Source organism: Macaca thibetana, chromosome 14 (genome assembly GCF_024542745.1).
Source record: "Macaca thibetana thibetana isolate TM-01 chromosome 14, ASM2454274v1, whole genome shotgun sequence".
Taxonomy (NCBI): Eukaryota; Metazoa; Chordata; class Mammalia; order Primates; family Cercopithecidae; genus Macaca; species Macaca thibetana.
The window spans coordinates 111120392-111148316 of record NC_065591.1 but is presented as its reverse complement, the minus strand read 5'-3'; the positions used below and the strand labels follow the sequence as shown (position 1 = coordinate 111148316).

Genomic DNA, 27925 nt, shown 5'->3' with positions numbered 1-27925 from the left:
GGGGTGTGGCTCTGCCGGCCCAGGCGCGATGAGGCGGCTGCCCGCTGGGTGGCGCCGATTTCCCGGGGAGGTCCCTTCTGGGACCCCGGCGGAGGTGGGAGAGAGGCAGGCAGGAGCCGAGGCCGGGGAGCTCTCTGCGTCAGCTGCGGACTGCGCCGCGCCAGCGCCAGCGCCAGCCGGGACTCACCCGCAGCTCCATGCTTGTGCCCGGTTCGACTCGTCCATCCTCCAAGAAGAGGCAGGTACGTGCCACCTGTCGGGAATCGGGGAGGGGGGATTCGGGGATCAGTGCCGGTTTGGGGCTCAGAAAGTAAGGTGTTCACGACAGCCTGGGCAGAGTGAACACTAGAAATATAGGGAGAGAGCCGGCTGTGCAGGGACGCTCCAGCTGTGTCTGCCAGTTGTGTGAGGGCTGCCTGCTGACAGCCCAGGGTGCCAGGAAAAGCCATCTGTGTGTTGATCAGTGTATTCTAAGGAAATGCTGCTTCGGCGGGTCCTCCTCGCTGTGCCCTGGTATATCGGTGGTATGTGGCCCGAGAGTGACACTGACACCCCTCCCCATGTGTGCGTGCAGCTCACTCGCTGCTCTTAAAGCTGCCCGGGTTGTATCTGGTCAGTTTGCTAAAGGGGGTTGGGGGCATGGGGTGTGCAACAATTAAGCGGAAGGGGAGATTTTCCACCAATCCCTAACCAGAAAAAGGCAGCTTTGAAATTCTCACCAATCCCAAACCAGAAGCATGCACGCGGTGTTCCGAAGAGAGCAACTTCTCAACAGTCAAGGGAAGCCCTAGCCAACCCATTCCAGCCCTTCCCTGAAGAGTGAACATCCTACCTCCTGACCTGGCTGCCTTTAGAATGGGACTGAGCTGGAGGTAGTGGTAGGGGCTGCTCACCTCCCCCGGAATGGGCATGAGAACATCCCCCAGATGGACCCCGGTAAAGCAGAGGAAAGGAGAACTGACTGGACTAAGGTCGAGGCAGGCCCCTTCCTTTGATGCTGTAGATGCAAGTCAGACTAGAGTCAGAATGAGGACTGGAATGAGGGCGTCCTCTGAAGTGCATCATCAGGACCTGGGCTGAGTCAGTAGCCTGTGCTAAGACAGGGTGGAGGCACCAAGCTGGGTACTCCCAGTCCTGGGGGAGAGCCATCGAGAAAACGTCCTGGGAGCAGACAAGTGCACCAAGGCCAGAGAGGCTAAGAACCCTGTTCCTTCCTCTTGTGACCCTGCCCAGCCCGGCTCTGTGGCCCTGGAATCCTGAGCCCTCCCACAGGTAGAGTGGAACCACCCCAGAGGGGCCAAGCATTCTCCTGGTGGTCTGGGGGAAGCTGTGCTTGCCGTATTTTTCTAGGCAAAGGGGGAAGGAGCCCAAATGGGCTTGGCCTTTCTCTGCTTGGTGGACTGGACATCTAGGAAGATGGCAAGCCTTGTTTGCCCTTCCCGGTTATGGGACATGGTCAGTTCAAAAAACCTTGGGACTGTTCTCTGGCATTAGAAAGGCACAGGTCCGGTCAGGAGCAGTGGCTCATGCCTGTAATCCCAGTACTTTGGGAGGCCGAGGCGGGCGGATCACGCGGTCAGGAGATCGAGACCATCCTGGCTAACATGGTGAAACCCCATCTCTACTAAAAATACAAAAAAATTAGCTGGGCATGGTAGCAGGCACTTGTAGTCCCAGCTACTTGGGAGGCTGAGGCAGGAGAATGGCGTGAACCCAGGAAGCAGAGCTTGCAGTGAGGCGAGATCATGCCACTACACTGCAGCCTGGGAGACAGAGGGAGACTCTGTCTCAAAAAAAAAAAGAAAGAAAAGAAAAGAAAGAAAGACAGAAAAGAACCCTTCCCCAGGAGTAACCTTCCTTTTCTCCCTAGGAAAGTTCTCCTGGTAAGGTGCCATTACTAATAATACCACTAATTATAATAAGTGGAAGTATTCAATATAATCATCATGTTTATTGAACTCTTACTATGGGCCAGGAAATTTACAAATATTAATTTATTTAATCCTCACAACTGAGATAGACCATTATTATTATTATTCCTGTTTTGTAGATTAAATAGCTAAGATTCAGAGAACTTAAGTGACTTATCCACTATTTTGGAGCCAATAAGGGAAAGAACTAGCCTCCAAGCCCAGGCCGAGAAGTCCATTAGAAAAGAACGTTGGACTGAAACCTGAGTGCTAGTCCCCTTTCTGCTTCTGGCTATCTGTATATGCCCTTGAGCAAGCTGCTTTCTTTCTTTAGGTTTACTCTATCTCAAAATTAAGAGTGGGGCTAACAGTATGGCTTCTTCCTGTTCTCTAATCCTGTGACTGACTGCTCTGGAAAATCCACTTTCTCCGTCTTTTTGTCTCAAGTTCCACCCCCACCCCTCCGTGCTCTTTTCAGTCCTCTTTCCTCTTGAATCTCCCCATTGTTCCCCTTCAAAATGCCCCCCTTCCAAGAGTCCTTACAGACCTCCTTGGCTGGCACTGGCCTGAAAGGGCAGCCCCTCAAGGGTGGGTACGCCACTGCCCCTTTAATTCTCCCGGGGCTTGGAATGCAAGTGAGTTGCGCTCACCATCTCTGCGAGTGTGCGAGGTCAGATAAGATACTATATATATCGGAGTCAGTAACCTGAGCTCCGGATTACCCAGCCCGGAGTCAGGCTCCAGCTTCTGGACTTTCCACTGCATTCCCTGCCCTGCTGTGGAAGAAGAAGCCCCCAGCTCCCATCCAGTGCCCCTGGACACAGGTCAGTAGCTGCCCCTTTGGTATCTGAGCTTCTCTGGGACTCTACCTAGAGAAAAGACATCAGTGTATCTAGGATAGCATGTAAGAGGCCACTCCACTGGGCCTGGTGGGTGTCAGGGGCAAGACCAAAGGCTCCTCCGGAGGCTGAGAACAGAGGAAAGATAAGGCCCTAAAGGAGAGGGAAGGAGACCAGAGTTCTCCCCTGGGGAAGGGACACCAGGAGAGTACCTGGGCAGAGGTGGTTGGAAAAGAGAATTTAAGGATCCCAATACTGCCTGGAGGCCCATTTCTTTGCTTTGTCTTGGAAGCATAGAGATGCCCACCCCACTCACAACCCCAAATCAAGGAGCACCCTATAGAAACTGCCCTGGGCCCACCCACTTCTTCTCCACCAGTCAGGATTCTTGCCTTAATCTCCAATCTCTTTATCTTACCTCCTCCCCTCCCCCAGCTCTTGGGTAACTACTGGGAGCAGGAGAAAGAGAAATGGACCCAAATTCCCTTGGATGACCCCTTGCCAGGGCAGGCAAGAGGATTAAGCTGGTGGATCAGTGGGTGCTAGCCCCTGATAGACAGAGCCTAGTGACAGGCTGGAGAGGAGGGGGCCAGCCGAGGCCCTGGGGCCTGAGAGGAGTAGGCTGAGTTCAAGGACTGTTTGAGCATAAATATGCCCCTGCCCCCACAATCCCCTACTCTACCCACGTCCTCTACACCTGCCAGGATTCCCTCATCCCATCCTCTAGGACCAGACACTTGTGCCCAGATAGTGCAGCAGGTGACCGGAGCAGCTGGGAGGGCGGGTCAAAGTGCAGATGGAAGGAGACAGGGCCCCTCTCACCCGCCTTGTCCTTCAAGGTCAGCACATTCTGATGCTGTTAGCAAGTGGCTTCAGGAGGCTCTGAGGTCACCACTGTGGAGACTCCCAGCCACCTGGCGGGACTGGCTGGGACTCCCCACTCACCTTTTCTGGGCACCTGAGTAGGAGGGAAGACTTAACCCTGTTTAGGCATGCTTCTGAAACTCAGCTAGAGGTTCTCTATCCAGGCCCCAGTAGCAAAGCAGGCTTTCACCCTCAGAAAGCCAAGCAGATCTGGGCAGAGAGAAGCCATGAAGGCAGAGAGAAGCCTGGGGGCAGGAGTGCCTGGAATTCCTGGGGAGCAAGTTCCTCCCCTGGCTTGGCAGGTTAGGGAGCCCTTCACATGAGCAACAGGAAGTGACAGTGGCTGAAGCAAAGGGGTTGGCTGCCCCAGGGGGACGGGGTTCATTTTAACCCCTGACTCACCCAGCATGGGTACCTTGAGGAGTGGGCCAAGCTGCAGCCAGGGTAGGAGGCTAGGGACTTGCTCATAACCAGGCCAGGGACCCAAGGCTCTGAGCTGGGGTAGATGCTGCTGCCAGGGAACACACAGGGGCTTGGCACAGTGGGTGAAATGGAGGCTTCCTGGACCATCTCGCGGCCGATCAGTATTGTTCTAGGGCTCGAGTTGCACCTGGCTTCACTTTCATTCGCCTGCAGTGGAAAATCCAGAGGGCTGCTCCTGCCGGAGTCTGTACACCCCATGTTGTACCTAGAGGAGAGGGAAGGAGACCAGGGCTCTCCCGTGGGGAGGGGACGCCAGGAGAGTACTTGTGCAGAGGTGGTTGGAAAAGAGAATTTAAGGATCCAGGACTGCCTGGAGGCCCATTTCTTTGCCTTGTCTTGGAAGTGTAGAGATGCCGGAGGGCGGACACCTGGATCCTGTGGCGGTCCTTCCCTCAAACCCCACCTACAGGTCCCAGTCCCGACTCGTCCCATGGAGAGCCAGGGAAGAGTGAAGCAGGGGTCTGGGCTTCAGGCCAGCTATAGCGGACAGAGCATAGAGCACAGGTCCAGCCCAGCTCTGCCACTGCTCCCAGTGTGACTTTGGGAAATCCACATCACTCCCAGCATCGCCAATTTCCTCATCTGCAAATGGATATTATAACAGCACCTACCGCTTAAAGGAGTCGGGAGGGTTCAGTGAGTTAATACACTGTGTCCCAAGCCTTAGTGCAGTTTTAAGCTTTAATAACTTCAGAAATACAAATGCTAAAAACTTCATTTGAAAGTTTCCATATTTAAATGTCTTATATATTTATTTTCTAATTGTGAATGTTTTTTTAATTTTAATTTAAATAATTTAATCTGTCCAAAGAGGTGTGTAAGTTGGAGACATTTATGTCTGAAAGAACTCCAGCTTAAACCCACACTAAGACTTTTTGGGGTGCTCTGTGTATGAAGCACACCTAGAAGAATGTGTTACATGGCGAGGGCCGATGAGAGCTGATGTGAGGCCGCAGAGAAGATGGACTCAGAAGCTGCATGTGAAGTACTCAGCATGCCTGGGGCCTGGTTCAGAGGTGACCAGCACCAGCCGGCTGGGGTGACAGCTGCTTGGCTCACATGTCCTGACAGGAAGCCCAGGCCTCTGTGTAGAGGAGTGCTGCTGCACCTCCCAGGAGAGGGAAACTGTGCAAAATGACAGGAATCTCTGACAGAGAAGGAAGGGTCCAGACACCTCAGTGAAGATGGCCAGGAAGAGGAGCTGGGCAGGGGACTGCCCCTGTTGTCCAAGGTGGCGGACACCTGGGGAGGCGCTGCCTGGAGCTGCGTGCCTGTACTTGCCAGCTCTGGGTAAACAGTGAAAGAAGCTGGGCAGCAGGGGCCCCGCACTGGGCAGGGAGGGGTATGGGGGATCCCAGCCAATCGGCTTGCCTCCCACTGTCCCATGAAAGGGCCATTCAGTTCAGGCTGTTCCTGTGGCAACAGGGAGACTCGCAGCCATGTGAGTGCCCGTCCTGTCCCTGTCTTGCGCGGTGAGACTCCGGCCAGGGCCCCAGCCCGCTCTCCTGCCCATAGTGCATTCTGTGGCCTCCAGGGACAGCTGTGCAGGTAATGCCAAGGGGCACCAACCCAGGCTGTGCCTTCACCTGGAAGGTGCTAGGACCTTTGAGAGTGAAACTGGGGGTTGTGGGAGGGGAGAGACATGCGGAAGGCCCCCACCCCAATAGGAACCCTCTCCCCAGACGTGGGAACTGTAGCTAGATGTCAGAGCCGAGAAGCAGCTTCCATGGAGTATTAGTGATGGCATGACTCTTAGGGCTGCTGGGAGGAGGGGGAGGGGTCTGGCAATCACCTGCCAGATGGAAAGGAGAGTGGGGATTTGGGAGCCTTCCTGGGAATCTGTGGGCCAGAGGTGTGGCCCCAACTCCAGCTCTAAAGCCTTTCAGAGCTGTCTGTCGCTGTCCTCTGGACCTTGTTTGGCCCCAGCACTTCTGCGTCATCAGCAGGGCCAAGGGATGTCACGGGCTTGGGGCGCTGCCCGTAGAATACCAATTCCCTGAGAGCCTTAGTGTGGAGGAGGGGGAGGGAGAGCTGTGGGGAGGAGCCATGAGCTCATACCCTTGTTGTGGGGGTTGTATCTGATTGGCTGCCTGGTGTCCCAGAGCCCAGCTCCTGAGACCTGGAATCTCTTTGACTTTGCATTATTGATAGAGTTCTCCAAAGCGAAATAGAGCAGGACTGGGCCTCCCACCCCCACCTTGTGCCTCTGTCTGTCTCTCCCGCTACGGTTTCCCTCTAACCCTGTGTAATGTCATCCCCCAGTTACCTTTCCCTAGAAAGGGGTGAAAGTTGTGCTGGGCACAGTGGGCAAAGAAGTATACATGGAGGGCCGGGGCCCCCTGGGCCAGGTGGCAAAAGGACAATAAGATGGACCAGGCCTTTCTGATGTCAGCCTGGACTGAAAACTGCTGGAGTTCTCAGGCAGGGTCAAGAAATACTGTTCTGGGTCCTATATAGAAGCTACCTGCTCATCTCTCACCCCTGTACCTACCCCAAAGCCTTGTGTGGACTGGGATTCTAGAGCTTTCTGCCAAGCCCTTGCATTTGGGGTTTGGCACCATCTCCTCTCTGCCCTGATGGGCTGGGTTGCCCAGCCAGTGTCTGCTGAGTGGCCAGATGTCTGCCCACTGCCTGCTTCTCTCGCTGGGGGCTGCATGGGGAGGCCTGGTGTCCCAAGCTGAGGCTAGAGGCTGGCCAGGCTGGGAGACAGCCAGCCCTGATATTATCATAGACCTACAGAGGGCAGAGCCAGGCTGCCTCGCAGTAGCTCGGGGAGGAGATGGTAACCACTGTCATTGTGGAGCCCTTCACGTGTTGTTATCTCATTTATTCCTCACAACAGCCCTGTGAGGTAGGAATTATGAGGATGGTGGTTTTACTCATTTACAGATGAGGAAGTTGGGGCTCAGAGAGGTTACATGATTAGTGCAAAATCACCCAGCTAGTCTATCACAGGGCAAGTCCCACCACTCTGAGAGTCCTGGATGGCTCTGCTTCCGTCCCCCTAGAGAGCCCCCCAAGAGCCCCTGATGCCCTTGAGGACAGGCTTCTGACCCTACTTGCTCCTCTGCCACTCCAGCTCTATTGGATACAGGCTGCATGTTTACGGCAATGGAAGGCCTCCGGGGGTCCCCAACTGACCCTAAATCTGATGAGGGGGTGGTAACTCAAGGTTAAGTGGAAAGAACACTGGCCAGGATTTCAAAGACCTGGATTCCAGTCCTGGCTCTGCTGGTGTGTGGCTGGGGAGAAATAAGCACCACTTTTCCCATCTGTACAACAGATAGATTAAAATTCATGATCCTCTGGGGCTTTCAAAGCTCCACATTCAGCAGTTCCTTCACTAGACCCTCCCCAGCTGCTGGACTGGAACAGGGAAGGACTGGGAATGCCACGTGCAGTGCAAGATTTGGGACTGTAGGGGGCCCCCTTTGCACAAACATCACCAGGACCAATTTGGGATCCGGATCCATGTCGGTAGAGGAACCCTGTGTTGGTAGAGGAACTCTTGGGAGGCCCAGGGCCCTAACTCCACTTAGAACAGAAGCTTAGCTCAGTGACATGAGTGGGTTCTACTTCACGAGTGTCCCTCACTGTGGGACCAGCAGCAGATGCTGGTGTCTGGGGAAAAGGTCTGGAGACCACGTTCTGGCCCCTCGCTGTTGCATGCTCACTCACGGCCTCCCCTGCCCACCCACACCCCATTACTTCCTCTCCTGAGCCTCCTTGGCCTCACAGGGGATCTGACCAAATGATCTTCAGGTCATTCCAGCACAGTCTAGGTTTCCAAAAAGACACCTGCTCATCACATAAGTCAGAAGGGACAGAAGTGGTCTTAACTCCTGAAATATCCAGCATTCTCAACCCAGGGGTCTGTGGCATCCCCCCAGCTCAAGAGTTTCTGCAGTTGCTGAGGCAATGGGATTTGAGCTGGAAGACTGCACGGCTTGGTGGGCTGTGGACGTCGGGTAGCCCCTGCTTGTGTGTTTGAGTCTTTGAATGGCCAGGATGCGCTGATTCCCTGTGTGGCATATAAAAGCCACCTCATCCCTTGCACTCTCACTGAGGCGTGAACACACAGGTGCAAGCAAGCCCGTGTGCACACCTGTGTGCATGTGTGTTTCTCAGCAGCCAGCCTGTCTCTTGTGGAAATGGACTGGGAGCTCTTAGGTTCTGGCCCAGCTAGGGATGGGGAGCGGGTCTGTGGGAGCCCGACACCTGGCAGGGCCCTCTGACAACTACTCTCCTTGTCTTTCAGCCCATGAGGCTCCCAGTCCCCACTGAGTGCGACCCTGAAGGATGTCCCAGCTCTCCTCCACCCTGAAGCGCTACACAGAATCAGCCCGCTACACAGATGCCCACTATTCCAAGTCGGGCTATGGTGCCTATACCCCCTCCTCCTACGGGGCCAACCTGGCTGCCTCCTTACTGGAGAAAGAGAAATTTGGTTTCAAGCCGGTCCCCGCCAGCAGCTTCCTCACCCGTCCCAGTACCTATGGCCCCTCCTCCATCCTGGACTATGACCGGGGCCGCCCCCTGCTGAGACCCAACATCACTGGGGGAGGTAAGCGGGCAGAGAGCCAGACCCGGGGTACTGAGCGGCCTTCAGGCAGTGGCCTCAGTGGGGGCAGTGGATTCCCTTATGGAGTGAGCAACAACTGCCTCAGCTACCTGCCCATGAATGCCTATGACCAGGGGGTGACCCTAACCCAGAAGTCGGACAGCCAATCAGACCTGGCCCGGGATTTCTCCAGCCTCCGGACCTCAGATAACTACCGGATAGACCCCGGGAACCTGGGTCGCAGCCCCATGCTGGCCCGGACGCGCAAGGAGCTCTGCACCCTGCAGGGGCTCTACCAGGCAGCCAGCCGCCCTGAGTACCTGGTGGACTACCTGGAGAACTATGGTCGCAAGGGCAGTGCATCTCAGGTGCCCTCCCAGACCCCTCCTTCACGAGTCCCTGAAATCCTCAGCCCAACCTTCCGACCCATTGGCCGCTACACGCTGTGGGAGAAGGGAAAGGGTCAGGCCCCTGGGCCCAGCCGCTCCAGCTCCCCGGGGAGAGACAGCATGGTGAGTTTACCCTTGGGGACCGGGGATGGGCTGGGGAGGCAGCCACTGTTGCAGAACAGCCAGGCTGAGGGCTTGACTCCCAACCTGACTGATGATTGACGGCAGCCGGTGGCTGCTCCTGGTGGAGACAAACAAGAGAGGTCATCCCAGCACGTCTGGTGCCCCTGGGGCTCCGTGCCGAGGGGAGGGGCTTTCCTGCTCTGCCTAGAAAGCCCACTCAGGGCCTGTGCACTCGAGGACAGTCCAGTAGTGTTCTCAGGAATGCTCCGCTGCCCCCAGTGAACCACTCTTCTCACCTTCTCCTTTTCCATCTGAGATGCCAGTGCCTCCTGCAGGCCCTGCCCCGACCTGGGCTGGATGCGGGGGCCCCAGACCACCAGTGCACCCAGTAGTAGGAGGGCGTCCTTGCTGCGGTTACATCTCCCCTCTTGTGCAGGTTTTATTCCCTAGCCCCGAGGCCTGGCTTTATATTTGGACATAAGACATTAGGGGAAGAGGGACTCTCCTCTGAGTGACACTGGCATGCTCAGGACTAGGGTATCAGACAGCAAGGCTTATCATCTGGCTTTGGAGAAAGTAGTGGAGAAATTTTTATCTAGGGCTTGAGACAATCCAATACCTCTATTCCAGCCCTGCCTCAGCTGGAATGAGAGAAGAGGCTCTGCTGGAGACTGACCAAGGGCTGGCATGGCCTTGCTCGCAACTAATCTCTGAACGCGCCTCTCTTGGGGCACTGACGACATCTGCCTTTCTGTAGTTATTAGTGTGCCCATTAGGTGGCAAGCTCTCAGAGGAGGAAAACGAAATCCTATCTCTAGATCCCCTGCCACGTGCCTCCCACAACGGGAGCTGACCTGCTGATTGCATGGATGAATGGATGGATGGATGGATGGGTGGGTGGTGGGATAGGTGGGTGGGTGGATACATGGGTAGTGGCAGGTGGACAGATGCACAGGCAAGCATATGGACAGAAGGGCTGGGTGCTGTGTCTCCTCCATTACCTTACATACCCCTCCCTACTGCTAGGACAAGTACATTTTGAAAACAACAGCCTGCCACAGCAAGAAATGCTGCTTGGAGGGCTGATCCAGACAAATGCAGCAGGGGTTCAGGACTAGGGGCAGGACCTTGAAGCTTGCATAAGTAAACATCTTGAGAGGGCAACTTTGATAATATTACTTAGGGAGTCTTGGCTTTGCTGTACCATCTGTGAAGTGGCACAGGAGATAGAAATGCTGGTGCCTCCCAGAACTTTCAGAACCTGACAAGGCAGGGCTGGATCCACTGTAGAAAGGAGTGGAGAAGAGACATGTGTCACAACACAGCTGGCCTGGGGGGAAAGTATCAGCTCTCAGGGGGCCACATGCTGGGCTTGTGGTGGAGCAGGATTCACTTGGACTCGGCTGGTGCTGTTCATCCCCAGGGCAATTAGAATATGGCTCTTCTCAGAGGGGTTTGGGTCCTAGAAGCCTCTGCAGGGCTCCCTCCCCTTGCTCAGAAGAGAAGGGTTGTTGCATGGTCAGCAGTGCTCCTTAAAGTGGGGTCTGCAGACTGCCTGTGTCAGAGTCACTGCAGGGCTTAACGATTCACCCAAACCCACTGACAAAAACTCTCTCGGGATGGGGCCTGGGAAGCCGCTCTTTCCACAAGCTCTTTGGGTGATCTCTAGGCCTGCTGAGATGGAAAACCTCACCACAGACTAAACTACAGACCCATCCTCAGCCCCAACCATGAGAGCAGTCAGTATTCCCCTTTACTGGGGGTCAGATTCCACTGGGAATCTGCCTCCACCCGGCACAGGCATGGCCCAACCCTCCTGGGAGTCTGCTGCCCTCCACCTCTCCAGAAGGGACAACCCTGGCTCCTCCCCACGGCTCCAGGGCCAAGGTGAAGGGAATTTTGAGAGAGGATCTCAAAGAAGTGGCAGATTGCCCTGGGACAAACTCTGCCACCCTCATCCAGAAGCAACTCATAAGGCGCTTTAGCCGGGAATGCCCTGCAGTTGAGCTAGTGTTTCATTCTGAGCTCATGCCCCAGAAGATACTGCCAACCAGCAGAGGCCTCTCCAGGGTCAATGGTACAAGACCTTTATTTAACCTCACCCCGCTCTCTCCACCCCTCTTATCCTCATTTCCTGGAGCAGAGTGCATCTTGCTGAGGTGAGAACAACCCTGCTCATGGGGCCTGGATCACTTCTTTCTAAAACTGGGTCCAGTTTCTTTCTAGATCTCCATCTGGGGATCTTGCCTTCTGAGGCACTCATTTGTGGTGCTCAGTTGACTAGCAGTGTGACCTCAGATAGGCCCCTTAGCTTCTGAAGCTGTGTCCTCCTCTATAAAATGAGTGATCATAGTTCCCACTTCATAGATTACTTGAGGAATGAAAATGTATGTCAAAGGGCCTGGCACGTTGCCTTATAAATGTTAGTCCTCCTTGTACCCTTCTGGTGCTTTGGGAGGCAAGAGATGTGTGTGAGCAACAGTCCCTGCCCTCAGTGCCTTCACAATTCACTTAGGGAAATAAGTTTGTTTTGTTTTTTTGGAGATGGAGTCTCGCTCTGTCACACCCAGGCTGGACTGCAGTGGTGTGATCTCGGCTCACTGCAACCTCCACCTCCCGGGTTCAAGTGATTCTCCTGTCTCAGCCTCCCAAGTAGCTAGGACTAGCGGCATGTACCACCACACCAGGCTAATTTTGTGTTCTTAGTGAGACGGGGTTTCACCATGCTGGCCAGGCTGGTCTTGAACTTCTGACCTCAGGTTATCCACCCGCCTTGGCCTCCCAAAGCGCTGAGAATACAGGTGCGAGCCACCACACCTGGCCGAGAAATAAGTTATTAAATAGGTACAATGGGAAGGCAGCCCTGGGTGTTCTTGAGTGTCACAGGTGGAGGGAAAGGGAGAGGTCATCTGAGGCTGGGACAGGCTGCTCGTGACCAGTGGAAGAAACAGTTGGCTGCTCTAACCTTGGATACCTATCAGCTGGGCTGTATTTCCCAGACTATAAAAGGGAACAATCACGCCTGCCCTGCCCACCTCACAAGCATGCCGTGAGGCTCAAAGCAAATAATGAAGGTGGAGGAATGTGAAATCAATAAAATGCTGCGGAAGAGGTCATTTAAACTTAAGGGGGGAAAAGAGATCATAGAAAGGGGTCATTTGGCAGCTGACTAGAGTAGGAAGTCCCCCCCGTACCAACCCCGTGGGAGAAACAGAGGTAAAAAAGTACATCCTGTGTCCCAGGGGGTTCTCAGGGTAGCTGACCGGAGCGACAGCTGGCATTCATTAAGGGAGGTCAACAGCAGGCTGTGACCAGGGAGAACGGTTCTAGCCAGACTTCTTTCCCTCATTAACAGTAACATTCAAAACGAACCTTTGAATATCACAGACTCAGCTGAGCATGAGTACAGAGCTGGCGGGGGCGGGGGGGAGGGGGCACCACATAAATTCAGAATTATCACCTCCCCATGCTTGTGTAAGCACCAACAAAATGCCAGGCCAGGGGGGTGCAGCTCAGCACTTGTATAACGAGGGCCTCTCCTGAGACTCCACCTTCTGCTTAAAATGCAGAGAGGAGGAAAAGTGATGGTGGAAAAAAAGCATTCACTACCCCCAGTGGGGACTCCAAGTCAGTCCAGGTGGTTCAGCCCTGCAGAGAGCCAGGAGCCCCAGTCCCAACCCTGTCATCTCCCCACTCCGCCCCACCTCTCCTGTTCCCCGGGCCTATGGAAGGACAAGCTGTTCCCACTGAGCCCTGCCAGGGCTGCGCTTTAACCCCTACAATCCTTCCTAATCCCCCTCTGCTCCACCCCTCCAGCTGCTCCTCCCTAGTCCTGGCATTCTGCCCGCTGGCCTCTGCCCAGCCCTTGCCCCGCCCTGCCCAGGCTACCCTCTCCTCTCCCCAAGAAGAGCCAGGGGTTGGCCCAGGGCCCTCCAGAGCACAGTCAGCAAGCTGGGCACCTGCAACTCGGACGCAGAGCCAGGGCTGAGGCTCAGAGTCTGGCCCAGCCTATTCTCACCCACCCAGTCTCTTCGACACCCTTACCCTCTGCTCCAGGACCTGTTTCTAGGAGCAAAAGGTCTGGGAAACTGAATACCTGGGTCCTATTTGCCACTGGGGCTGCTGACTCATCTTCAGAAGCCTTGGGTTCCAGCTGTTCAGTGACAGAGAGATTATATAAGCTGAGGTCATGTGATTTTTCCCTCGGGTGGGACTTTGGACTTGAATGCTGCCCTGCAGTGAGCGGAGGTTACTCCAAAGAGAACAAGTTGCGGATAGCAGGGGCTGTCCTGGAGCTCCTAGGTGAGAAGTACAACTCGCCTCTCATTCCTCGTGTTCTCGCTCCGTTCACGCAGCCATACTGGCCTGCATCCCTGCTGCCTTGTTTGTCCAGCTTGGCAGCCTGAGATCCTGGGGTCTGTCCTCGCCTACTCCCACAAAACCAGGTTCACTCAGCCACCCTGAGGAGGTTGAACTTCCTGAAGTCATGAATCTGTGTTGGCAGCATGAGAAGGTCACTAAAGGACCTTAAGCCAGAGGGACCCCTTGACCAGGAGCTATCCTAGCTGCTGCGAAGGAAAGGGCAGTGGGTTTGTGGTTTGTGACTAGAATCAGCAAGACACTGATGTCGCCATCCCTTGCAGACCGGCTGTGGGCTGTATCCTGGCTGTTAGCCTTGGTGCTGCCTTATCCAGGCTCAATTTCTCAATCGGTGCCCAGCACCATCCTCCCGCCTCCTCCTCCACCCCCACTCCAGGATGTCTTCATGAGTTAATGTGGTGCTGGGGTGGGGCTCAGCAATGCAGAAGTTAATCCAAGCCTGGCAAAATGTTCCTTGCCCCTGGGGGAGCCGCTCCACTGACCACCGGCTGCAGAAATGAACGCCATGTTCAGAGCCCACAGCTGCACACGTGGCCCCTTGTACCTTCTCACCTCAATATATACATAAAACCAGCACCCCGGACAGAGATATATGCAAAAGAAGGAGGTGTGTGGGCCTCTGGAATCCAGCTGGTTCAGGCCAGACTGCCTGGCCTCAAAGGAGTGCAGAGCTTTTGGCCTCTTGGGGTCCATGTCATGCAGGGAAGCAGACCTTCCTACACAGAGTGGGGAGGATAGGCTGACCCTCTCTCCCCAAGGTGCACTGTGGGGCAAAAGCCCAACCCTTAACAAGGACTCAGAGCCCCTACCTTTTCATCCATCAATCAATCAGGCCACCGGTCTGTCCATTTGCTGTGGTAATCGCAGGCACATGCTGGGAGCCAGGCTTTGAGACATCTGCCTTAGCCCCAGCAGTGTCCCCAAACCCTGGCCCAAGCTGCCCACGCAGATCTGAGAGAAGCAGGATACTCTCAGTCCCAGCCCTCATAGAGCTAGCCCTGACTTTCATTTATATCACTCCATCTCATGCCAGGAAGGACTTAAGGTGAAAACAATTACTTATCCTACAGGGGAAGCAGGCCAAGCCCAGGTTCTGAGGAACAGCAGTCCGGATGCAGGAATGAGCCCAGCTCAGATTAGCTTAGTGTATTTGAAGCACAGAGAGTCACTGAGCCAGAGCCGGATTCAGATGCCAGAAGCCTCTATCCTTTGTATCCATCCCACTCCAAGAATGGCAGTGAAGAGAAAGGGTCTCACAGAGACCTGGCTGGCTGAGAGATGAGCCAAGGTCCTTTGTGGCCGTGTCCTGCAGCAGTCAGACCTGCTTGACTAGACTGGACCCTGTGTGGATTCTTTCCTCCCACCCCAGACTTCTCAAAGTGCTCCCACACTAAAGCTTTCGCCTCTGGCCCTCCCTGCTCCTAGCAACCCCTCTAACCTCCTAAATCCCAGGGAAGAGGGAGAGCAAGCTAGCAGAACACCCAGATGTCCCGGGTGGGAGTGCTTACATCACTGTGTCTAAGTCATAGGGAAACAGGCCAAATGCTATAGTGGGTGAGCACCTCTTGGGCAGGTCCCCCCAAGCCCAGCAGCACATGTGTTCAACATGCAAAACCAGACTCACACCCCACCCTCTGAGGCTTAGTGGGACTCCCAGGATTCCCAGCAGAGCCTGGTCTGGCCCTCTTTAGAGACAAGATCAACACCGTTTTTTAAGAACCCACTAAGAGAACCGAACCCACAACCCTGCCCTTGAGGAGGTTTCGGTGTGCTGGCACAACCATGACAAGCCACACGCAATCTAAGACCATTTATAGGACTCTTTGAAACACTTATAAAACAAAGATAAACATATTAAGATAAATTAACACCATGCAAACTGAATGCGCATAGACTGAGGATATGCAGTAATGGAGAGTTTAGAGCTGGGTGGAGTTAATTAGGGAAGTCTTTTGGAAGATGCAAATTTTAGGCAGAATTTACAAGTAGGTAATTGGCAGAGAGCAAGAAGTACATCTCAGAATTTCCTGTTAAAAGCGTGGGTTTTGCTGTAAGACAAAGCCCCACATTGTCATTTATTAACTTTGCAGTCCTGGAAATTCATTTGACCTCTCTAGGCTTAAGGTCCTTCACCTATAAAACAGAAGTAATAGGCCGGGCGCGGTGACACACCTGTAATCCCAGCACTCTGGGAGGCTGAGATGGGCGGATCACTTGAGGTCAGGAGTTCATGACCAGCCTGGCCAACATGGTGAAACCCCATCTCTACTAAAAATACAAAAATTAGCCAGGCATGGTGGTGCGCACCTGTAATCCCAGCTGCTCCGGAAGCTGAGGCAGGAGAATTGTTTGAACCCGGGAGGCGGAGGTTACAGTGAGCCAAGATTGTGCCTCTGCACTCCAGCCTGGGTGACAGAGCGAGACTCTGTCTCAAAAAATAAAATAAAATAAAAAATAAATAAAATAGAGGTAGTAGTTACTACAGCATGATGTTATTATAGAAATTAACTGGGATAATATATATAAAACCCTTAACCCAGTTCCTGGGATCTAATAAGTACTTAATGAGTGGCAGTTTTGGTTTTTCAGCAGAGGATAAGCACAGGCTGGTCGAGAGCAGTGGTCAGAGAAGACTGAGGGTGGTGGGCCTTTGGACAGACAGCCTTGGAGAAAGGCTACCTGAGGCTTCGGGACTGGATGCAAGGGCAGGTGCTCTAGTTGTGATCAGATGATCAGATGCAAACATTGCTTCAGATGGTGTAGGGCTGGCTTGAAAGCGTCTGGCTGGAAAGGAGGCTTGGAGAAAGGCTGCTGCAGTTTGTCCAGGGTCCAGGTTCAGTCAGAGTCTGGGTGAGGACAGTGACTGTAGAGATCACCCGTCCTCACATGCCCACTCTCACTGATCACAAGCAGACTGCCTGTGGTTCCTGTCCCCTGCCCCCTCCTCCCACCACACTGCTGGCACACAGGGGAGGGGGCAACTGTCCCCACTCCTCTCTCATTGGCATGAAATTGCTGCTTTGTGGGTGGCCTAGGGTACCGCCATACATGTGTCCTGGACACAGTCCCCATGTAGCTGTGGTCATGTGTGCGTGTACATGTGGGGATGAGCACACCAGAAGGAACAGAAGGAGCCCACAGATGAGTAACAGCATACACTGCTGCCTCTTGGAGTATTTTTAAATGCTAAAAATACTGGCTAAAAATAGCCAGCAAGCTCCAAACAAGACACTTTCTCTAGGCAGATTCGTGAGCTTCCCTGTTAGGTGGAGGGGTGGAGCATCAGAAATGAAGCCTAAAGACCCCTGATCTTCAAGCATGGCTGTGCTTAGGGTCAGAGTAGAACACTCGCCCCCGTGCCAGCTGAGCGCCTATTTCCCCACTATTTATTACTTTCTTCCCAGCTCCCCAACAAGTCAAATTTGAGAGTGGGTAGAGCTGGAGCTGGGTAATTGGTTAGAAGAGACCAGAAAAGAAGCCAAGTGAGAAGGTGACCTATTGGGCCTTATAAAATATGGGCACTGCCTCTCTTGAAAGAGGCCAGACAGGACTGTTACGAGGAGGGCAGCTGAGCCCCTAGGCCGTGCAGGTCTATCTTCTTAACCTGGGCCCACTGACCTCCACTGACTGCATGAATTTGGGGCTTCACCAGGGCCTGAGCACCCCCAGAACGCTAGACAAAAGCTTGTGCATATGCGTATTTCGCCCTGAAGAGAGAAAAGCTTTCATCACGTTCTCCAAATGGTTTGCAGCCCCCCAAGAGTTAGGAAGTGTAACGCTGCCTTCGGGGAAGTTCACCCGGTTGACACTGGGTCTTGGGGAGACGTCCTCTACGGGCCCCAAAGATCACTTATCCTGAGCTAAGCCTCAACCCCGAGGCCGGCCAGGGCCTCCGGGCTCCGGTCCTGCCTCCCCCGCGGGCCTGCCTCGCCGGGGGTCAGCGGGCTGGGGGGACCGCGGAGCGCGGGGAAGGCCCGGCGGGGGAGGACCGACCTTGCTGCCTCGTTCGGGTCCGCGTGCTGGCGCCGGGGGCGGGACGGAGGCGGGGTGGGGCGGGGCTGCGGGCCTAGCCCCGCCCCAGCGCTGACGTCGCTGAGCCCGAGGCGCCGGCTCGGCAGCCAGTCGGCCGGAGCGCGAGAGCAGGGACCCGGGCGGTTGGCGGCGCACGCCGGGGAGGTTGAGGCGGAAGAGCGCGCGTTCGGGCCCCGCGGTAACGGTTACCTCCGGACGCCGCGGACAGTGTCCTGTGGCGGTCCCGCCGGCTTCGGCGTCTGGACTGTGGCACCGCGCGGGGACTCCCCCCGCGCCCCCGCTGCCAACGTTAAGCGAGGGCCAAAGCCCGCCGCCCGCCCCCCAGCATGCGCACCTCGTACACCGTGACCCTGCCCGAGGAGCCCCCCGCCGCCCCCTTTCCCGCCCTCGCCAAGGAGCTGCGGCCGCGCTCCCCTCTCTCCCCGTCCCTGCTGCTCTCCACCTTCGTGGGGCTCCTGCTCAACAAAGCCAAGGTACGCGGGCCCTTTTCCGGGACCCCCGCGCCGAGAGCCTGGGGTCCCGCCTTCTCCCTGGCCCCTGCCCGCCACGCGCCCCTAGGTGAAGGGACGGATTCTTCCCAGCCCCCACCCCTCCTTTCCCAGGGTCTCCTGGCAAGGAATGCCCCCTCCCCAGGTGATCGCACGCTTACTCGCGGTCCCCTCCCCTGGTGGATGTCCGACGAGCCCCACTTTCCCCCTCCCTCTCGGTGACCCCGGCACCAGGTGGTGGCTCTTGGCCTCTCAATTCCTGGCACCTATCAGGACAGGTGCAGGAAAGCATAACCTTGACTGGGTCTCGGTCGGTGTGCTAGGGCAGCACGCTGGACCCTGCGGGGGTATTCCTCCGAGGCCAAACCCCGGCCAGGAAGGCTGGGCAGAAAGGGGCCGCCTCCCCCTCACTGTCCACCAAGGACTCTTTCCCAAGGGTTGGTGACGGGGGTCCTTTGACCCTGTGAAGGGCAGAGGAGGTGCAGACAGGTGACAGAGGGTAACTTCCCCTTCCTTCCGTCCTCTCCATTTCTGCAGCGGGCAGCGGGTCCCTCCGAGGAAGCAGCCCCCAGGGGAATGCCAGGGCCGAGGCTGGGCGCTGCGGCCTGGGGAAGGGATAAGGGGCCCGAGCTTGACAGGTCTTATGTAACAGGCACCAGCTCCCATGCTGGCAGTGCGTGCCCTGCCCCGTGCCAGGGCCACACCAGGCTTCCTAGCTGCAGCCAGGACTTGAGGCCACCCTCACCACACAGGTGAGGTAGGCGGGAAAGCCCTTGACTGGGGTCTCGAGTGTGAAGACACAAACCTTGGCCTCTCCTACCGAAGGGTGCCCAGATGCTACCTCCGCATTCACCCAGGCAGGGCTCTCCTGAGCCCCCGCTCCTCCTCTAGAAGGTGAATGCTATTTGCTGACGGTGGAGGTGCCATCTGCTCCCTGCAACAGTGCTTGCTACTGAGTCAAAACTAGGTTTGCTGATGGCTCAGCGGAAGGAAGACTGGGTCCAAACTTTCTCAACTCTTTGCACATGTGTCCCAGTATAACACACCTGGGGTCATTCCCTTCTCTGGCTTTCGCCAAAAGAGGCTGGCTGTGCAGGGTCTCCCACCTTCTGAAGTTCTAGCCCCTTTTCTCTCTGTCGACCCTGAGGTAGGATTGTTTGTCCTGTAAGAAAGGTCACTCTGGGGACATTCTGTTCCCCTCTGAAATGAAAAGTGCTGACTTTCCCTGGAGCTCCTGATTTCCTATTCTTGGCAGAAGAATATCTGGCTGGGCATAGAGCAGCCCCGCTCCCCCATCCTCTGTCGCCCCCACTCCTGTTATCCACCCACCTTCTACACAGAGCACCTAGAAATTGGCATGTGGTTTTCAGCTCAGGAAATTTTAGACAAAGGCATCAACTCCCACCCTAAAACATAACAACTAAGGGTCCTAACGATGCCTTAAAGGAGCTTCTCCCATCTCCCCACTCCCCAGGCCAACAGAGGGGTTAGATCGTTAAGAATAGTAATCGTGGGTGACAAGGTGTCCTTCTTGCCCCTCACTGCTGGGTGAGAATTAAGTGTCAACATCTTAAACCACCACAGGAGTGCTTCTGTAGACAGATGACTCCGTTTTCCCATTTCCCCACCCCCATTAGCGCTGAGTGACTGTTGTCTCAGCTGAGGGCCTGCTTTGGTGAACATTGACATGGTCACCAGTGGTAGAATGCTTTCCCCTGCAGCCTGTTTAGACAGATGTCATCTGAGGTACGGGGGCTAAGAACTAATAAAGCACTGCCAAAAATAGACGTAAGGGTGGGTATTCTGTTGGGGGCAAGCTTTAACATTTAGTTCCGAGTGGGCAACATGGAGACTTTCGCAGCATTTCACCTATTCTGGAAAACGCTGAGAAGGTCTTTGTCCCAGGGAATTATCTCTGTTGCGGCCCTCTTGTTACTGTCAATAAGTCAGATTCAGATATTGTTTGGGGCCATATACTGCCAGCCCTAGCCAAGTTCTCCAAGGATGCTTATATCCCACCTGCTGCCAATTGGCTTTTCTCTCTAGCTGCAGGTTTAAACTGGGTCTCTTTTCTGGGTATATTTTTTTTCCCTACCTGTTAGGGCTAGCCCTGACAGCTGGCCAGGAAGGGATCCTCTTACTTGTGGGATCGGTAAGGCAGTTCTTGAGAAAAGCCCTCCTTCAGCCTACTCCTCCCCCACCCACCCCCCTCCCCGCCCCCCCCACCCCCCCCCTGACAACCTCATGGGCTTTGAGCTGCTGACAGCCTCATAGGCTGTCAGCACACGGCATGAGTAATTTTAGCTGAGTTATTTCAGGCTCCTGTTCTGATCAGGGCTGAGCTGGCCCCACGCATGCCCCAGTGTTGCTCCAGAGTTGCCTGCTCCCAGTCCCCTCCCTGAGAGAGGGGGTGGCAGACTCATCTGCAAACTGTTTCTTTAACCCTTTGAGCCTGAAGGTTTTCTGACTCCTTGGAGATATGCCCAGGATTAGCCAAGAGACCTTGACAAATAAGCTCAGAGTCCTCGATCCAGCACCTGTTCTCTCTCCAGCCCCCTCACCCGCCTCCGCTATAGGGCCAACAGCAAGAGTGGCACTTTCAGCCAGGCCCTTGCCTCTGCGGGCCCAATCTGTCATCTCCAGGATTCCCAGCCGGTGGCCAGTCAGGATGTTGAAACCTGAGCCAGGCAGGGAGGATTCTCCCAGCCTTTAATCAGCCCTTAGGAGCTGATCTCAGCTGGAAGGAATTTCACCTGTCTCTGGCAATTCAGAATGGCAGGCTTGCTTGAGTTTTTCCCAACTGAAGATCGAAACTCAAGGTGTTTTGTTATTTAACTTTTCAAAACCTCCTCAAAGTGTCTATTATGAGAGCTACTTTATATATTGGACTTCTATGAGTACAAATATAGGTCATTTGAGATAGCACCTGGATTTGGGACTCGAAATTTCTTATAGTAAGGAGTCAATATGTACCAAATATGTGAATTCCCAGTCTCCACTATAGCAGAGAATGGAGAATAACATAAATACGGGGGACAGGGAGATACATAGTCAATACATACTCAATAAAGCAAAGCCCTGAAGAATATTTTTGTTGGGTGTTGAAAATAACAGGCATTTAGGCCAGGCACGGTGGCTCACGCCTATAATCCCAGCACTTTGGGAAGCCGAGGCGGTTGGATCACCTGAGGTCAGGAGTTCAAGATCAGCCTGGCCAATATTGCGAAACCCCATCTCTACTAAAAATACAAAAAATTAGCTGGGCGTCATGGCACACACCTGTAGTCCCAGCTACTCAGGAGGCTGAGGAAAATCGCTTGAATCCACAAGGTAGAGGTTGCAGTGAGCTGAGATCACACCACTGCATTCTAGCCTAGGTGACAGAGTGAGATTCTGTCTCAAAAAAAAGAAAGAAAGAAAATAACAGGCATTCCTCAATCCTCTTTCCTACAAAGTACATAGACGGGTAAAGTTGAAGAAAGAATATTATGTGTGGCCTGCTGCCTGTGACCCCAGCTGGTTAGAAAATTGAACAGGAGAGCCCAGCACAGGCCTATCATCTTTGCTTCCACCTTATCGCCATGTGTTCTTTGCTTGCAGAATTCTAAGAGTGCCCAGGGTCTGGCTGGTCTTCGAAACCTTGGGAACACGGTGAGTTCCTCCTGGCCTGCTTCTTCCCCAGGCCCACCCCCTACTATCCTGACTGGAGCCATATAACCAGAGTTCCCTCCTGGTTGTGGCTGACTCCCTACCCATTTAGCCAGTTGGCACTCGCCCTTGCCGGCTGGTGTTTCACAGAATTGCTGGGCTGTGCTTTACCCATCCCCAGCAGGAAGCACTGCTAAAAGGGAGTTGCCCTTTTACCCGTCAGCCTGCTCTTCTCCTGGATCCTTCCCCTCAAGGACACCCATCACTTCCCACACACTTCTGTCCGTCGCGTCCATGCCCTTTTGTGCACCCCTATAGTAAATAACCAATTACGTTACCTATGCCTGGAGTGGGGATTTGCCTCACTTCACCCCTTTCACTTATGAAAAAAGGAACTTGAGGCTATGAAAGGATTCATTTCTAGGTAGATGAACCAGAGAGCCTCTGGTAGTAAGTAACAGAGGTGAAGGTGGGACTCTCATCTCCCCACTGATTGCCTGGTCATCTCTTGCAGTGCTTCATGAACTCAATTCTGCAGTGCCTGAGCAACACCCGAGAGTTGAGAGATTACTGCCTCCAGAGGCTCTACATGCGGGACCTGCACCACAGCAGCAATGCACACACAGCCCTCATGGAAGGTGAGGGGCCCTCTGTCACATGCCCCTGCCTACCCCTGGATGGTCCTCCATTCCACTGGGGCTGTTCTAGGAGTTGTGTCTTAGACACTCCTATCCTGTCTTTCTTTCTCTGCTTGCTTTTTGTTGGGATTCTAGTTTCAGAGTTTCTTATAGAAAATATCTTAGCTGTCCTATACACTCTCTCCTTCCAATAGAGTTTGCAAAACTAATTCAGACCATATGGACTTCATCCCCCAATGATGTGGTGAGCCCATCTGAGTTCAAGACCCAGATCCAGAGATACGCACCGCGCTTTGTCGGCTATAAGTAAGGGCCTTGCAGACATGTCCTCCAGGGTGGGTGGCAGCAGGAGCAGGTTCTTAGGATAAGAGGTGTTGCTCACCCTCCTTCCTTTGGGTTCAGTCAGCAGGACGCTCAGGAGTTCCTTCGCTTTCTTCTGGATGGGCTCCATAATGAGGTGAACCGAGTGACACTGAGGCCTAAGTCCAACCCTGAGAACCTCGATCATCTTCCGTAAGTAAGAGGAGAATGCTGTGGGGAAGCAAAACTTTTGTGAACTCGAGATTTTTACCCACCACTTTGGGGTTAATGATTTGGGAAGAATCTGATTTACTTTTGAAGATGAAGGATCTAGATTGACAGACCCTTAAACTTAAGTTTTGAGCTTTGACTGAATTGTCTTCTCTCTCCGGTTCCCAGTGATGACGAGAAAGGCCGACAGATGTGGAGAAAATATCTAGAACGGGAAGACAGTAGGATCGGGGGTAAGCGCATGGAAGAGAAGATGCTTATTTTCACTGTTGCCTGCTCTTGCCTGAGTGGAGCATAAAAAGCCCTAAGAATCACTCTCCCAGGGAAGCCTGTTTCTGCCCAGTGTCCAACAAACCAAAGCAGGAACAGCAAGAAAGAAGATGCTGTGCAGGCCAGGCATGGTGGCTCATGCCTGTAATCCCTGCACTTTGGGAGGCCAAGGCGGGTAGATCACCTGAGGTCAGGAGTTCAAGACCAGCCTGGCCAACATGGCGAAACCCCATCTCTACTAAAAATACAAAAATTAGCCAGGAGCCGTGGTGGGAACCTGTAATCCCAGCTACTTGGGAGGCTAAGGCAGGAGAATCACTTGAACCCAGGAGGCAGAGGTTATTGTGAGCCGAGATTGCGCCACTGCACTCCAGTCTAGGGGACAGAGCGAAACTCCATCTCAAAAAAAAATAAAAGATGCTGTGCAGAAGCCCATGCTCTGTTTCCTGTATTTCAGCATCTCATGGCCTTCTCTTCTTCCCCAGATCTCTTTGTTGGGCAGCTAAAGAGCTCCCTGACGTGTACAGATTGTGGTTACTGTTCTACAGTCTTCGACCCCTTCTGGGACCTCTCACTGCCCATTGCTAAGGTATGCACCCCAGTTGCCCACCTTGTTGAACTCCCTCTCCCGTCCTTTCATGTTGACCTCTGACCTTTGCTTTTTTCCCCTTCCCAGCGAGGTTATCCTGAGGTGACATTAATGGATTGCATGAGGCTCTTCACCAAAGAGGATGTGCTTGATGGAGATGAAAAGCCAGTAAGTCACCCTTCAGTAATAGCAAGAACAAATTTCCATGGGACCTACTGGGAAGAGGCTGATACCAGCAGATCCAGCTGAGGAGTGACTGGACTGGGGCCCACTGACTTCCCCCACAAGTTCTTTCTGTTTGTCTTCTCTCTCAGACATGCTGTCGCTGCCGAGGCAGAAAACGGTGTATAAAGAAGTTCTCCATCCAGAGGTTCCCAAAGATCTTGGTGCTCCGTATCCTTAAGATCCATCAGGGCTGGGACATGACTTTCAAGGGGGACTGATGACAAGGGGCCAACAGGTGAGGGGAGCAGAGTCGGAAGAAACAGACCGTGTAGGCTTTCCTTTTGTTGTCTGCCCTTCTGCATTGGGTTGACTGTCCTTGACTCACGTCAATGCCAGATCTGAAGCGGTTCTCAGAATCCAGGATCCGAACCAGCAAGCTCACAACATTTGTGAACTTCCCCCTAAGAGACCTGGACTTAAGAGAATTTGCCTCAGAAAACACCAGTGAGTATCTTCCAGTAGACAGGGCAGAATGAAGACGCAGGTGTGCAAGGCCGGAGGGAGGGCAGGAGGAAGGGGCGTTGCCAGCACCAGCTGCTGAGAGGTGCGGAAGGAGAGGCTGGAGGGAGGAAGTCTGGGCAGGGGGGCCTCTGGGGCTTGACGGCTGCCTCCTCCTCAGACCATGCTGTTTACAACCTGTATGCTGTGTCCAATCACTCCGGAACCACCATGGGTGGCCACTATACAGCCTACTGTCGCAGCCCAGGGACAGGCGAGTGGCACACTTTCAACGACTCCAGGTGAGAGCCAGGGCAGGGCTGGAGCCCCTGGCTGGAGCCAGCCACCCTCCCCCTCCCCCACCCCCACCCCCCTCCCCCCCCCCCCCCCCCCACCCCCCCACCCTCCCCCCACCCCCACCCTCCCCCCCCACCCCCCCCACCCTCCCCCACCCCCACCACCCTCCCCCACCCCCACCACCCTCCCCCACCCCCACCACCCCCAACCCCCCACGGCTTACACCTAGAATGGATGGGAAAGTTCAGGGCCACGAAGCCGCTGCCCGTGGGGAGCCTCCCTGAAAGGCCGGCCGGCTTCGGGGGCACCGGAAGAGGCCGGCGCGGGGTCTCCGGGTCCTGCCCCCTCTCCGGGCTGACTCCCCACTCTCCGCAGCGTCACTCCCATGTCCTCCAGCCAAGTGCGCACCAGCGACGCCTACCTGCTCTTCTACGAACTGGCCAGCCCGCCCTCCCGAATGTAGCGCCAGGAGCCACGTCCCTTCTCCCTTCCCCGTGGTGGCCCCGCTCCCTAAGTTTCTTAAAAAGACAAAAACAACAACAACAACAACACACAAACCTGACGAGAAAAACAAACCTGAAGCTGCCGAGCAGGAGTGGACGCAGCCTGGTCAGGGTCTGGAGCAAGCAGCCGGGCGTTCATGAGCTGTGGCCCGGCAGGGAAGATCGCCTGGACGTGGAGCCAGCGTCGCCCCGTGCCCTCGGCGTCTCCGTTTGCATTTGTAAACTTGTGGGCTTCCTATGTGTCAGAAACAACCGCGTCTGTGGAGAGCAGGCCCTCGCTGCGCCGCTGCCCGCCGCAGTGCCCGCGCCTCCGAGGGGACAGCGCCCTCTGGAGCTTGCTGGGAGCATCGCCGCCTGGACGCCTGCGCCGCGGAGGAGCCGGCGCCCATCTCCACCCGCACCGCTCGCCGGTCCAGAGCCCGAAAACACCCATGAGCCAAGAGCCCTCTTCACGCTGCTAACTCCAGGGGACAGACGAAAGGACATCTTTGGAAAACGCTGGTTTTGGTTTTTAAAAAGTCCAACTTTTTTTTTTTAATTTCCATAACTAAAGTGTTCAGACTGGAGTGCTCTCCTTCAGGCCTCTTCATAGCTGGGACATTGCACTGGTCCTTTGTTTTTCCAAGTACAACTTTTCTAATGCTAGCCGTGGTGCTAGGTGGGCTTTGGCCAGGCCCCAAGCACAGCCACAGTAGACCTGGGATCTAAAACAAGTTTCTGTTTGGGGGGTTGGGGATTTTTTTTTTTTTTTTTTTTTTTAATGTTATGAATGGAATTTAGTTGCCTCCAAGAATTGTGCCTTATAGCATTTGGGGACCAGGGGGTAACTGCCCCTCCCTGAAATATCCCTCAGCCTCTTCCCTTTTCCCCAGTGCCATGTTCACACCCGCCCGGGAAAGGGATCCTGCCCTTAGCCCTGGCTCGTTGTGCATTGCAGTGAGGCGAAGAAGAAAGCAGGTAGGAGATTCCTTCCAACGGAGCATCAAGTTCTTCCCGCCTACGTCCTCTAACCCACCCCTGGTCTGCTCCCCAGCTGTTTGAAGGATAGCACAAGCCCCTCGTCCCTAGAGCTTCTCTCCCCTTTTATTTATTCTCTTAACACCCCTTTCCCTCCGGCCTTCCTGCCCCCGCCCCCTTCTCAGAGCCTCCTAGACAATAGGCCCTTTGGACCGAGTTTCTCAGGGATGCCTAGGCCGCCCCTCAGCCCTTCTTGGCGTTGGTCTCCAGTCCTGCCCTGGGAGCTGGAGTCTGGGTATTTGGGGCCATCTTGCCTCAGTTGTATGGTTCTTACCTGTGGGCTCAATTTTGCCCTACATAGTTGGACAAAACTCTGTGCTGTCCTAGCGAGTAAAGCTGTTCACCCACACAGCTGGGCCCGGCTTGTGCCCCGTGGAGCCTGGCACGTTCCAGGCCCCCAGGTGGAGGCATCAGAGAAAGACACCCTGAGTTTTACTGGCCTGACACCCTTCTCCAGGGAAGACCTGTGAACCTGAGCCCAAGGGCAAGTGTACACTTGTTTACTGTGTAAGCAAGAGTAGAAGAATGTCTAATGTACAGTGGAACCTTGTACAGAATAAATAATAGCTTTGAGAAATCAGTTGGCAGATGTTGGAATCTTGATTTGGGAGTGTTTGAACCTAGGAAGGACTCCTAGTGTATTAGGGGCCATCTATTTAATTGCTTCAACCAGTTTGTAAATTCCAAGTTTCTGGAAAAAGTTACCCACTTTTTAGTTTGAACATTTAAGTTTAATTTTTTAAAAACTGAAACAATACATCTTTTGGACACTATATTCTTCATCTGGATTCACCACTTGTTTACATACACATTTAAATATATAGCCATCCCCCAGTACACACAGAGAGATTGGTTCCAAGATAAACATACCAAAATCTGCACCATACTCAAGTCCTGAGGTCACCCCAGCAGAACCTGCATATATGAAAATCAGCCTTCTATATACGTGGGTTTTGCATCTCACAAATGCAGTATTTTCTATCCTTATTTGGTTGAAAAAATCCACCCGCACAGTTCAAGCCTACATTGCTCAAAGGTCAACTGTACTTTATTCTCTCTGCCGAAACATTTACAGGTGAGGTGTTATATCACCACTTCTAAATACTTGAGTATACATCTCCTAAGAATCAGGACATTCTCCTATGTGACACGGTTTTCACATATCCATTTTTTTTTAATGAACTGTCTACTTTTTAATGTTGGTATGGGCTACTCTCTTCTTTGTTGAAACTCTTGGGGCCAGGCATGGTGGCTCACACCAGTAATTCAAGAGGTTGAAGTGAGAGGATGGCTTAAGGCCAGGAGTTTGAGACCAGCCTGGGCAACATAGTAAGACCCTGTCTCTATGAAAAAAGAAACACTTGGGTGTCTTCACAGACCTATGATGAGATAAAATACATCTCTCCAGCAGATGTCAAATATAGCAAAACTTGCTGTTAGAGTCGAGTATCATTACCTGGATGTGGAGTGACCAGGGCTTAGTCTTTTTTCTTTTCTTTTTTCTTTTTTTTTTTTTTTTTTTTTTTTTTGAGATAGAGTTTCACTCTTGTTGCCCAGGCTGGAGTGCAGTGACACAATCTCGGCTCACCACAACCTCCGCCTCCTGGGTTCAAGCGATTCTCCTGCCTCAGCCTCCCAAGTAACTGAGATTACAGGCATGCGCCACCACACCCAGCTAATTTTGTATTTTTAGTAGAGAC

At 54.0% G+C, this 27925-nt stretch overlaps 1 protein-coding gene across 4 annotated transcripts; it reads left to right on the top strand.

Annotated features, from left to right (window-relative positions):
* On the top strand, positions 1 to 26805 carry USP2 (ubiquitin specific peptidase 2). Of its 4 annotated transcripts, none has more exons than XM_050759378.1 (13): positions 2619 to 2734; positions 8355 to 9169; positions 21670 to 21720; positions 22232 to 22355; positions 22550 to 22661; positions 22758 to 22868; positions 23055 to 23119; positions 23642 to 23745; positions 23833 to 23913; positions 24060 to 24138; positions 24307 to 24414; positions 24590 to 24710; positions 25081 to 26805. In XM_050759378.1, exons 2-13 carry the CDS (start codon positions 8396 to 8398, stop codon positions 25166 to 25168), a joined length of 1818 nt encoding a protein of 605 aa, XP_050615335.1. In that variant the 5' UTR covers positions 2619 to 2734; positions 8355 to 8395; the 3' UTR covers positions 25169 to 26805. The 4 variants fall into 4 exon arrangements, with proteins under 4 accessions (XP_050615338.1, XP_050615335.1, XP_050615336.1 ...); XM_050759379.1 differs by lacking the exon at positions 2619 to 2734 and adding an exon at positions 5517 to 5644; XM_050759381.1 differs by lacking the exons at positions 2619 to 2734; positions 8355 to 9169 and adding an exon at positions 1 to 242.
* The last annotated feature ends 1120 nt before the right edge of the window (positions 26806 to 27925 follow it).

What these genes read in the sequence shown, in the direction of transcription:
- USP2 (XM_050759378.1), top strand. Translation starts at nt 8,396, where the DNA reads ATGTCCCAGCTCTCCTCCACCCTGAAGCGCTACACAGAATCAGCCCGC. An exon ending in GAGAACCTCGATCATCTTCC is followed by an intron (nt 22,869 to 23,054) that starts GTAAGTAAGAGG and finishes TCCGGTTCCCAG; the next exon opens with TGATGACGAGAAAGGCCGAC. An exon ending in CACACTTTCAACGACTCCAG is followed by an intron (nt 24,711 to 25,080) that starts GTGAGAGCCAGG and finishes CACTCTCCGCAG; the next exon opens with CGTCACTCCCATGTCCTCCA.